Genomic DNA, 13,135 nt, shown 5'->3' with positions numbered 1-13,135 from the left:
TTGACGAGAAAAAAAAAAAAAATAAAAAAAAATTGGAATAAAACTTTTATTTTTAAGAAATATACCCTTGAGGGTAACCCCCCCCCCCGACTGATGATTGGAAGGCAGACAATGCTGTTTAAAACAGCAGGGATTGAGGTTGAGGACAGCCTCATTCAAAGTGGGAGGCTGCTCCTCAACCCTCCCTCAAAGATGGCTTCTGTTTCTGTTATATTCACATGTTAACTTACTATATGCCTTGTTTCTTTGTAGTTTGAACATAAATTGATGAGATCACCTGGTAAATGACTGACCATCATAATCTACTATTTACACCAACTCTTCTTTAATCCAGCTTTCAGATGCCAGAATGGTGTGTGTGAAGGGGAAAGACGTTACCATGGCAACGGTTACTATGCTAGAGGTAAGTTTCCCTTTGTAATGCAGCTCATCATTTATTGATAGAAAAAACAAACTTTAGATGATACATGCAGTCATTCTATCAGCACACAGTACATTATTCACTCATTTCTACATAGAATGTATGTTCCACATGCAGCGTGTTCTACACACACTTTACTGTGTGTTCTCTATTCATTAAACACAGTGTGTATGTATACATGTTCCACATGAGGTGTCCTATAGGGAACATACAGTAGTCATAGTTACACCTGTGAAGTCCCAGCAGTGTTAAAATTCAACTAGACACATTTATTTATGAAAACCTCACCAAAAGGCTTCTGAGACCATCCAGTCAGACTGATGACTATGGGGAGAGATTTGTCTCAAAAACATTCACAAATAGATTCACAATTTTTACATGTGTTTTTAAAATCCACAAATATATTTACAATTTTGACATGTACTTTTTAGATTTTCACTTGTTTTTCAGATTTTCACATGTTTTTCAGATCCACAAATACATCAACAATTTACACACGTGTTTTCTCATTTATGTGTGTATTTATCATGAATTATCATGTGTAAATCCTCAACTGTGATTGTGGATTGAGCAAAGTACGTTTGTGGATCGGCCCGGAAATATAAAGAGAACCAATATTACAAATTTGGAAATATAAAAACAATGAATAATAAAAATGTGGAAATATGAGAATCAAAAATGAAAAAAATATACAAAAGTAGTATATTTGTTTTCCATTTTGTGCTTTTTCTGTTTTGTCTTTGTCTTTTACTTCATGACTCAAGCTGTCGGTAAAAGCAAAGGTCAATTCAATGGTCATTCTGCCCAGGCTGACTAGTCGATACCTGATCACATGATTCCTCTTCTCTTGGAGGGAAAGTTAAAAATGGGAGACGTGGATGAATTGAGAAGAGGCGTTCAACGACAGTTATTTGCAATATCTCGGTATGTGGAGGAAAATTCTCCAACGGACTATATTTTAAGGTTGGTGGAAGATGTCATGGAAAGTCTTGGAGAAATATCTGCGCTGACAAATGCAGACATGGACGAAGCTGTGTGGTGCAATCTTGAGGAGGTAAGTGTAAAATACGATGCCGTCATGTTGTCGGTCAGCTTTGTACACAAGTTTTAAGAGGGACAAAAGCTACATCATGACTCTGATTCACATATTAGGCATTCAGCCCTAATTAGCAGCCACAGCCAAAGTTAGCCCCTGCTATGGGCAGACCTGTGTTCAGCTCACACAAACGGACAGATTAGAGCTCAGACACACAGTGTGTCCCAGAGCAGGGATTAGGATGATCCATGGTCTTCTTAAATCACAGGGTGTACAATTGCAAAGTGAGTATTGATGCTGGATTTTTCCAGATCAAAGAGGCAATTTAAAATGTATCAAGTATATAATTGACCCAATGGAAATAAATGTCGAAGTGATACATCAATGAAGTATTTCAATATTTTCTTTGAAATGCTGTTAATAAAGATTTCCTTTGCAGACAGGTTCCTGGGCCCTGGTAGTCCTCAGTGTTTAGAGCTATAAGGACAACTTCAGGGCCTGAAGACCTGTCAATGAAATAAAAACATTTATATCATTGTAATAACAAACCATGCATTGCTGTCTTAAAAAGATTGTACTTCTTGTAGTGTTGACTTTTGACAACATGTGCAGACAAGGTAAAATAAATAAATGAATAAATGAAGACCTGTCAGAGACAGTTTAAATGGTAGCATGGTAATACAGTAATAGATCCTTTTATAAATGCTCCTAACATTGTGTGTTTCTGGATATACAGGAATGAAAGACTTGAAATGAGAAGCAACAATTATGGTTATGTCATTGGAAGTGATAGAACTTATAACAATAATAAATTCAAATGTGCTATTGTGAGCAGCTAGACAGATAGAAGTACTACTTTTAAAAACATTAGGACTGTAGGTTGAATATTTTACAAGTTATGACAATGTGTTGACAAAGAGTTGAAGGTAAAGCTGTCCCTCTACTCTAGAAGTTGGTCAAAGCTATAAATGGAACTCATTGAAGGGCTGTGAGTCAAAAATGGTTAAAGATACAGAAAAGTTGAAGGTATTCACTAAAAATGAACAAAAAAGCTGAACATTTTAAAAGTTGAAATGGGTTTAAGAACTGCTGAATAGTTTTAAAAGTTGAAAAGTTATTAAAAAACTCAAATTGAAAATGACAAAATGCAGATACACACACACACACAAACCAACCCAGCGCTGTTTCTTTAATCCCAAAAACACTTTCCAGTCTCTGCAGCAGTAGATGATGATCCACTGTATCGAAGGCTGCACTGAGATCTAAGACATACCTGTCAAGTATCCCGTTTTGGCCTGGAAACTCTCGTATTTTACCCCTCTTTCCAGCCATCTTCACGTATTATTATTTTTCCGTAAATATCCCGTATTTTAATGTAATAAAAATTAAAAGATGCCGCGAGAACTGCCACCTGAATTAGCCTGGGCGGCAGCTCTGGTGAGATTAGTGCCAACAGCAGCAACAAACCCAGAAACAACTCAGAACAGAGATAATGAATGAAGACGTTCCAGCTAAAAAAACTAAGAACTGGTGTAAATACGTTGTAAAATGTGACACAGAGTTTAACTTCCTAAAGAACAGCAGGATGGGACACAGTTACACGTTCTGTTAGACTAGTAACTAGAGATGTAACGATTAATCGTAAGGCAGTTAAAAATCGATTCATAGGTATCACGGTTGATATCGATTTTCTGAAAATTGAATCCACAAGTGTAGGCGGCGGGCGGAGTCTACTAATACTTTCTGTCTGGCCGTCTTCTACTCTTAAATATGTTAATAAATGATTCATTACCCCTTTAGCACCGAAAGAAAATCTGTTATATTACTTGAATATCTGAAAAAGTCACGTTTTTCTATTAGCTCTGTCTGCTAGCATAGCTTCTCTTCTTCACTGCAAGATATCTACATGCCAACCGACCACTGTATTACCAGCGCCCTCTGCTGGTCCAAACAAATATGACGTAAATCATTGCAATCACGTTTTTTTTTTTAAACGTCCAATTGTTAAGGCACAAAATACATTTTCAGTTGCACTTTTAAAAAGAAAAATGACTATTATGCAGTTTTACATTGTTTATTATAGAACCAGAATTTAAATTAATAGGCTTCATTTTCATTTGTATTATTCCTTTATTTATTTCATTCAAGATTTATTTTTAGTTAAATTGCATTGTTTTGAATAGTTTATCAAGGAATTCTTTTGACAATGAAAAATAAAAGGAAAATAGTACAGTATTTTCTAGTTTTTTTCCCCAAAAAAAAAATTGTCTACAGTCCCATTTTGTAAAATAAATTGTAAGAGAATCGTATCGTGAACCCAGTATCGTGAATCGAATCGTATCGGGAGTTGAGTGAATCGTTACATCCCTAATAAAGACCCTATGCTATGAATCTAGATAATTGTATCCTGGATTAATCTCCATTAACGGGCGTCAAAAAAAAAAGTACTGCGATTCAATTTTCAGAAAATCGATATCAACCGTGATACCTATGAATCGATTTTTAACTGCCTTACGATTAATCGTTACATCTCTAGTCTTTATGTCCAAAAATTATATCTAATTCATTAATTTAATTTACTACAGCAAAATAAATCACGTTTAAAAGTATGTTCTATATTTGTATAATAATGGCATTATTAAAACTGAACCTTGTGATTAACGCTGTGTTGCTATGTTTATCCAGTAACGTTAGCATATCCTCATCTATTATCTGCTAATGATGCCTTAATCTACTAGTTTAGCGGGGGATAATCCACTAACATGCTTTAATGCACACATGTAAACGTAAAAAAGTGCATCACAAACTGTCTAATCCACTCTAGGGTGTTTTTGAAACAAAGAGGAAAAGTATTATAGATATTTATCATAGACTCAGAGCTAGCAAAGCTTTACAAGCAGTGAATATTTGTTTGACTGAAATACTGTAAATTCTGTAATATAAGTCATGCCTTTTTCATTTAAAAATATTGGTCTGTGACTTATCAGAGCTGAAAGTAATGGATTACAAGTACTCACATTACTGTAATTGAGTTGCTTTGATGGGTACTCGTACTTTAGTATATTTCTAAATCACTAATTTTATTTGTACAAGTACGTTTTAAAACATTTCTACACCAACCGCTACTGAGTGAATTATTTTCTGTTTTAAAATGATCAACAGACATTGTGAAACTACAAAAAATGAAATGACCAAACAACAACAAATGCATCACATCATAGTCCACCAATCAGATTAAACGTAATGCATTAGATCATAGCCCACCAATCAGATTAAACGTAATGCATTACATCATAGCCCACCAATCAGATTAAATGTAATGCATTAGATCATAGCCCACCAATCAGATTAAACGTAATGCATTAGATCATAGCCCACCAATCAGATTAAACGTAATGCATTAGATCATAGCCCACCAATCAGATTAAACGTAATGCATTAGATCATAGCCGATCAATCAGATTAAACGTAATGCATTAGATCATAGCCCACCAATCAGATTAAATGTAATGCATTAGATCATAGCCCACCAATCAGATTAAATGTAATGCATTAGATCATAGCCCACCAATCAGATTAAATGTAATGCATTAGATCATAGCCGATCAATCAGATTAAACGTAATGCATTAGATCATAGCCCACCAATCAGATTAAATGTAATGCATTAGATCATAGCCCACCAATCAGATTAAATGTAATGCATTAGATCATAGCCCACCAATCAGATTAAACGTAATGCAATAGATCATAGCCCACCAATCAGATTAAACGTAATGCAATAGATCATAGCCAACTAATCAGATTAGCGCCAAAACAGCATTGAATGCCAGTTATTTTCTCAGTTTTAGAGTTTATAAATGTATCTATACTTGGAGCCTGATACATTTTTTTAAATTTTTTTTATTGTGAATTGAATTAATTTGTGTTATTATTATTATTATTATTTTTAAATTTACATTTTGACAAACCTTTTATTTAATACAGATGCCTTTGTGGAAAATAAATTAGATTCCAATTGTGGAAGATTTCATTTTTTCCTTTTTATGGTTTCTAAATGATATGTTTACTGTCTGTAAGAGAACCAACAATAACTGTGGGGGTGAAAGTAACTAGTAACTTTAACTTTGAATACTATTTAATTGAGCTACTTTTTACTTGTACTTGAGTATTTTATGTATGATTTACTTGTACTTCTACTTGAGGATATATCAGTACTTTTTACACCTCTGTGACTTATACAATGAAGCGACTTATATGTAAGTTTTTGGCCAACATATATCCACTATGAGGAGTAAAATGTGTGTGTTTGCATTATTTAATTTAATATATTTGATCTTCCTATGTTAATATGACATACATTTAATCACAAAAGGCAACTTCGAACAGATCAATGTTGACAGGTTGGCATGGCAACTTAGGCTAAAATGGAAGCTCAATGTTGACAGGTTGTCTTGTCAACTCAGGCTAAAATGGAAGCTCAATGTTGACAGGTTGCCATGGCAACTCAGGCTAGGATAAAAGCTGCAGAATCTCCACCATTCTACAGAATCTCCTGCACCGTCAGAAACGACTAAAGTAGCTTTAATAATATTGATTAACGTTGACCAGCAGATGTCATCAGTGAGCAACGTTTGAGACCAAAGTGAGTTTCTAATAATAATGTCAACTTTAATGACTCATTTAGTGATTTCCCACAATCCAGTGAGTAAATACTGCTTGTTTTAATCCAAATGTGTTTACATATTTAGTGATAATCTTGTGTGAATGAGCTGATATTCAACAATGTTTGGAACGACTTTGTCATAAAAGCTCATTTTTGTTCATTTTAACATTTAACATTTAGTCTGAATTGAATCATTATATACAGTGTGTGTGTGTGTGTGTGTGTGTGTGTGTGTGTGTTGGTGTGTGTGTGTTAGCGGCATATAATATATACATCAGAAACTATAACGGAATGTCTCACTGCATGTAAAGCTACATATTATTATTATTATTATTATTATTACGTATTATGACAGGCCCATATTTCACTGGCCTCAAATCAACAGGAACAAGTATTTATTAATTTTAATGTGACACATTTAACATGTGATCATTACTTTGTTTTATTCCAAGATATAAATTGTAAATTGAGGAAACATTGGAATTGAGCTGCTGAAAGGAAGTGACGGATTGCTGCTCTGCTGCTTTTTATGGGAACACCTTTAAACATTGAAGGGCTTAATTATAGGACGTCTAATATCAAAGGTAAGTGACAATTTTCTAGCTGTTTTTAGCATTTAGCTCATTTTGTTAACATTTAAAACAGGGATTCACGTCAAACATGTTATATATAATTGTCTACAATATGTTTCAAGGCTGTAGCTATTGAATATTTTTGTAATCCAGTATTCCACTGAAAATTCCATAGATTAACATATTTTTTTAGTTAAAGAGAAATTATATTCATACATGAGAAACTAACATATTTGATGTAGGAATGGATGAACCATTTGTTTCCTTTTTTAGACAATCAACACTTTTGCTTTTTAGCAAACGGCAATTGCATCTCAGGAAACGTGACTAGTTAATATAAAAATGAATAAAACAAACAGAATAACAACTTTCTACCTCTGCCAAGTCCAAACATCTTCTCAGATATCTACAACTACATAGATATCTTTATTTGAGGAACATTGAAGATAACTTGAACTAAAGTTTAGACTTGGTAACGTGACGTTTTCCATATCTTTAACTTTCATTTTACGGAGTCCAAATGAGGTTTGATATAAATGTAATGTTCATTTTGAAAAAAAAAAAAAACAGGATTGAAGTGCAAATATATCTAACCAGTTTCTAGGTTAGAGATTAAATGTGTAAACAGTTTGCCATTGGTTTCCATCATCTACCACCCACCACTAAAATTCATGTGATATGTGATATCATCTAAGAAAGGTCTCTACTGCTCATGGGGAACGATTTTTTTTTTTAATATAAATTAGCTGTGAATGGATTAAAAAATAACCAATCAATTGCAAATATGACTAAATAATCACGATTAATCACAATTTGTGAATTTCAATCACAAGTTGCAAAGAAATTACGTGTATTTATAAGTTACATTTGAGGAAGATAATTAGTTTAATTTGTTTTCCCAAACAAAATCACTGTTAAATGTAGTGTGTGGTCCATGCAGACTTTAAAGGTTTGTGCTATGTTAAACTTCAGTCTGTTATTACACAATATCTTGGTTATTTTAAAGAAAAAAGATTGTACATTAAAATAAAATGCGTAAAAAACCTAACCTATAATTTAGAAAAATTCCAGTGATAATACGAGAGAACTTTAGAACTAATTTGAACCTTAAACATTCAAACTATTGCACTTTTACATTCAGCTGCTGAGGCACAGCCGACTGTCCACATTACTACAGGATGACTGAATCAATGCTAAATACTAGAGGTGATCTCAGTGAGATGGACTCAGAAACATTAGTAAAGGAACGTTCCACAACAATGAGAGTGTCCTGTTAATGTGCTGCTTGTCTCTGTCCCTCAGTTTGTGGACATGTCTTCTGCCTGCAGTGGGACGTCTGAACATCACTTCCTGTGCTCCATCTGTCTGGAGGTGCTCACTGATCCAGTCACCACATCATGTGGACACAACTTCTGCAAAACATGCATCAGCACACACTGGGACACCAGTACCACCAGCAGGTGTCCCGTGTGTAATCAGGTGTTCAGCACTAAACCTCAGCTGAAGGTCAATATTATGATGCGTGAGATGGTTTCTCAGTTCAGACGTGAATCTGAGAAGAAAGCAGCAGCACCAGGAGAAGTTCCCTGTGACGTCTGCACTGGAACCAAAGTGAAGGCCCTGAAGTCCTGCCTGGACTGTGTGTTCTCCTACTGTGAGACTCACCTGGAGCCTCATCTGACAGCATCAGGCCTGAGAAGACATCAGCTGGTGGAGCCTGTAGAGAACCTGGAATCCAGGATGTGTCCAAAGCACAGCAAACCTCTAGAGCTGTTCTGTCAGAGCGATCAGACATGTGTCTGCTTGATGTGTTCTGTTTTGGAGCACCAGTTAGTCCCTCTGGGAGAAGATCTGTTTGAAGACAAGAAAGTGCATCTTCAGCAGATGATCCAAAAGAGACGAGAGAAGCTGGAGGTGATCAGAGAGTCAGTGAGGATCAGGAAGGAAGCAGCAGACAGAGCGAAAGCTGAAGGTGTGGAGATGTTCATTGCTTTGATGGAGCTTGTTGAGAGAGGCCTGAAGGAGCTGATGAAGACAATGGAGGAGCAACAGGAAGCAGAAGAGAGAGAGGCTGAAGGTTTGATCAAAGAGCTGGAGGAGGAAATCTTTGAGCTGATGAAGAGAAGCTCTGAGGTGGAGCAGCTCTCCCACTCTGAAGACCACCTCCTCCAACACTTCTGCTCCCTGAAAGCTCCTCCAGCCACCAAGGACTGGACAGAGGTCATGGTCCATCCATCATCATATGAAGGAACTGTGCTGAGAGCTGTGGCTCAGCTGGAGGACACACTTAGTGACGAGATGATGAAGATGAAGATGTTAGAGATGAAGAGGCTGCAGCAGTTTGCAGTAGATGTGACTCTTGATCCTCTTACAGCTCATCCTAACCTCGTCCTGTCTGATGATGGAAAACAAGTTTATGACAGTGATGTGAAGAAGAACCTTCCAGATAATCCAAAGAGATTTTCTAAATGTATTAATGTTTTAGGGAAGCAGAATTTCAGTTCAGGTAGATTTTACTTTGAGGTTCAGGTTAAAGGAAAAACTGACTGGGATTTAGGAGTGGTTAAAGAATCCATCAACAGGAAGGGATCTATTACTGCGACTCCTAAGAATGGTTACTGGACTGTGACACTCAGAGATGGAAATGTGTATAAAGCATGTGAAAGTCCTTCAGTCATTCTTCATCTGAAGTGTGTTCCTGAGAAGGTGGGTGTGTTTGTGGACTATGAGGAGGGTGTGGTCTCCTTTTATGATGTAGATGCTGCAGCTCTGATCTACTCCTTCACTCACTGCTGCTTCACTCATAAACTACACCCATACTTTAGTCCTGGTTTAAACGCTGGTGGTAAAAACTCAGCACCTCTGATCATCTGTCCTGTCAATCAAAGTGAATGATCAGTGTCATGATGAAGTCTCACCAACAATAGATTCAATGGTTCTCTGCAACCATTCACTTCTCCAGGTTGGTTACGCACTCCATCCAACCTAACATGTATGTTTCTCAACAGTGGGAGGAAACATTTTATTAAAGAAGTTTCACATTTGGTGTTTGGATTGTGATGAAATAAAAGTGGATTTAAAAAATATTTTACAAAATGATTCATTGTACAAACATGTTACATGTTTTATGATCAGTTAAAATGTGTTAATGGTTAGTAAAACTTGTACAGTGCCCGTAGGAAGTATGCATTCATGTGGGAGCATAAGGGGTATAATTGCATATTTTTGTATCTTTCTGTTGTGTTTTTGTGCATTTTTTGTAAAATTATAGTTTTTTGTTGCCATTGCAGTGTGATTTTTGTATCTTTTTTAGTGTAGTTTTGTGCATTGTTGTTGTTATTTTGTGTATTTTTGTATAAATATTTAGTTATGTGTATTTTGAGTCATTTTCATGTTTGTTATTTGGTGTATTTTTTCTGTAATGTATGTATTTTGGAGTAATTTTGTCTGTTTTTTTTTAGCCTTTTTGTATATTTTTATGCATTTCTGTTGTCATTTTGTGTACTTTTTGTATAAATGTTGGTATATTTTTATTATAAATACTGTGTGTGTGTGTGTGTGTGTGTGTGTGTGTGTGTGTGTGTGTGTGTGTGTGTGTGTGTGTGTGTGTGTGTGTGTGTGTGTGTGTTTACATTGCAGCTGCTAGCATCTTTCTTAGCACATAGTAGAATATGAAAAGAAACACTCACCGTTGCGCAGAACAAACAATAATCATAGTGGACTCATCCGCTCACAAAAACGTTACATTCCTCTGTCTGAAGAAGCATAATGTTTGCGATAAGGTAACGACCATCAGCACAGGCACCGCCTACACTCATGGATACAAAGGAGGAAGTGAATTCTGACCAGAGATTTATAGGAAGTTTGGAATCACAGGAATAATATTAATAACCATGAAATATTAACTTAAATGACTTTTAGCGGTACAAAAACATTTTTAATATTGACTTTTTTAACCCGGTGACACGGTGACGTCATGAACCTGGAACCGGAAGTGGCGCGCTCTTACCGAGGGAGCCGTAATTATAAAATTTATGTTTTGACCATTTTGCATCACCAAATTACTCCAAAATAACAGATGCACACACTCGGGGTATTTGAAACGTGGATGAATAGCAGTTGATTCACAGTTCATCTGTTTCGCCTTCAAAATGGATGCCGGAAGTCGTCTCTCAACAGATGGTGCGCTAGCGCCCCCTCACACCCTGAGGTCAAAAGTTGAATAGGTTTCATTTCGGGGCCGTCCAGAAGTGAAATAAAATTAAAATAAACATTTGGAAATGACCAAATTACTCCAAAATAACAGATACACACACTTGGGGTATTTGGAACCCGTCGACCGAGTTTCAGGTCGAACTGGCACCGCGTTGGTGAGATATTTGCTCCACACACACACATCCAGACCTCCCTTGCTTTTATAGGTAGATAGGAATATGATGATTTTTTTATATGAAAAGTATTATGAAATGAGTGCATACAAAGTATTAAATTAAAAAATAATTATTTTTGTGTAGTTGTATATTGCAATAATTAGGGACCTATAAAATCATTTTTCCTCCCCAATTCCTTGTTTTCCACACTGATTTTTCTTTTAATTCCGTTTTTTTTAGAAATATGAATTTTTTTTTTCATAAAACATTAGATTTCAACTCCTGTGAGGAAACAAAATAAATACTAATAAATAAAAAAGGATTAGAACCCTTTATCCTTTTTAGACGTGGGTGTCTTCAACATGGTCTGAATGATCTGAATAACATCATTCACCGTTATCAGCGGCAGATCCTGCAGCGACCTGGTGAAGAACGCCATTGTTTGCTAACACTGTTACCTGTGCGCCGGAAGTAATTCAATATACGGTTTCTGCACCGAGTATGCATGCGCACGTCAGTCACGTGTCTCATGTTTGTCCACATTTAAATGGGTCTATAGGTTGCCCCACTAATTCTTAAAATTAAAACTTATTAAAAACCAGTTGAGGAGCACAGTGGTGCAGGAGAGACTGAGTGGACTTGCCATGTTGTCCATAGAGAATGAGAGAGCAAAGAAAATGGACATACAGAGCATCGTGGACGAGTTTGCAGAGCGCAAGACTCTTCATATAGTGGTGAGTTGGTCTATTGTACTTCATATTGAAATAGTGTTTGTGAACAATTTTACTAAACTTTATAGCTACTGATACAGGCTCCGAGTTGAAATGGTTAAAGTGGGTGTTAAAATGATACAATCGCTATCCGTGGTGCTGAACTGCTTTGAATTTGTGTTGTTTTAATATTAGTGACCACGGAGTCTAATGTTTTTGTTGTTCTCTTGTTTTGTTATACTCTATTTCCGTTTGATGAACTTCAAAATGAGAGTCGCTGTCCGTGGTGCCGAAGCTTGTAAGCCCCACTGTTGTGGGCATGTGTATGTTGTAATATTATGTTATCATCATAACTCATTTGCCCCGCCCCCGGCCTGGCTCTGATTTGTTCCGCCAGTGGTGGAAGCACACATTGTTCTATTCATTTGTTTTTTTTCAGTTGTTAATGTTCTTTATGTCCTGAGATTGAAAATGGACTAATACTTTATTATCTGTAATGAATGTTTTTTTCGTGATGCGTGTGTGAAACAATTCACGGTTAAAATGAATAATAGTAAATAATAATAAAATTAATAATAATAATAAAACTACAAAATGAATAATATAACTGGATGGATAATCTAATTTGTGTTATTCATAATGTTAAAGGGCTGAGTAGCCCTTTTAAGAGGAGAAAAGTGCCTAACTAAAACTGTGCGATGAACTAGCTTCTCAGCTTCAAGGAACACTTGAAGCTGAGAAGAGAATGTGTTGACCAGCAATATAGCTCCTCATATAACAATGGGAGAAAGAGGGGCATCACAATTATTTTCAATAAATCTATTTTTGTCATGAAAAAAACGTCTGTGATAAAGAGGGCCAGTATGTGATGGAAATTGCAAGTAATGGGGGTATTAAAATAACTCTGCTCAACTTATATGCTCCAAATGAGCACAGCCTAAGTTTCTGCATAAATATGGCAGCATTGATAGCAGATAAAGCAGAAGGTATTATCCTGATAGGAGGAGACTTGAATTGTTTTGAGAGCACCTATTGATAGACTCCCTGCTTTTTTAACACTGATGGGGGAGTTAGGCTTGGTAGATCCCAAAGAGAGAGATTTGACCTTCTTCTTACAGGTTCACTCTACCCACTCAAGGTTGAATATGTTCCTAATGTCTGGAGCGGACTCCTTTAGAGCCACTCAATGTAATATAGATGCAATCTCCATCTCAGATCATGCCCCCAGTCTGTTTGAAACTAAATGTTGTGTTGTTTAAAAAAAACAGTCCTTTAGTTCAGTTTTATGTTTTCTTTATTAACACTTCTATTCAGCTGCCATGTCCGTTTCTCTCTCTGTGCTCTCTGTACGCTCGCTCTGG

At 36.1% G+C, this 13,135-nt stretch overlaps 1 protein-coding gene across 3 annotated transcripts; it reads left to right on the top strand.

Annotated features, from left to right (window-relative positions):
- Positions 1-248: 248 nt before the first annotated feature.
- LOC114460832 (E3 ubiquitin-protein ligase TRIM21-like) lies at positions 249-9,694 on the top strand. 3 transcript variants are annotated; one of them, XM_028442713.1, is made up of 3 exons: positions 249-403; positions 6,575-6,706; positions 7,997-9,694. In XM_028442713.1, the coding sequence occupies exon 3, from the start codon at positions 8,006-8,008 to the stop codon at positions 9,587-9,589; it is 1,584 nt and encodes a 527-aa protein (XP_028298514.1). In that variant the 5' UTR covers positions 249-403; positions 6,575-6,706; positions 7,997-8,005; the 3' UTR covers positions 9,590-9,694. The 3 variants fall into 3 exon arrangements, with proteins under 3 accessions (XP_028298514.1, XP_028298515.1, XP_028298512.1); XM_028442714.1 differs by lacking the exon at positions 249-403 and adding an exon at positions 6,052-6,101 and having other exon boundaries at positions 8,023-9,694; XM_028442711.1 differs by lacking the exon at positions 249-403 and adding an exon at positions 6,052-6,101.
- The last annotated feature ends 3,441 nt before the right edge of the window (positions 9,695-13,135 follow it).

Source organism: Gouania willdenowi, unplaced genomic scaffold, assembly GCF_900634775.1.
Source record: "Gouania willdenowi unplaced genomic scaffold, fGouWil2.1 scaffold_7_arrow_ctg1, whole genome shotgun sequence".
In the NCBI taxonomy this organism is placed as follows: Eukaryota; Metazoa; Chordata; class Actinopteri; order Blenniiformes; family Gobiesocidae; genus Gouania; species Gouania willdenowi.
Note: the sequence above shows the minus strand (reverse complement) of the source record. Positions and strands in the feature narration are given on the sequence as shown.

Coding starts and splice junctions, on each gene's coding strand:
- LOC114460832 (XM_028442713.1), top strand. CDS start 8,006: ATGTCTTCTGCCTGCAGTGGGACGTCTGAACATCACTTCCTGTGCTCC.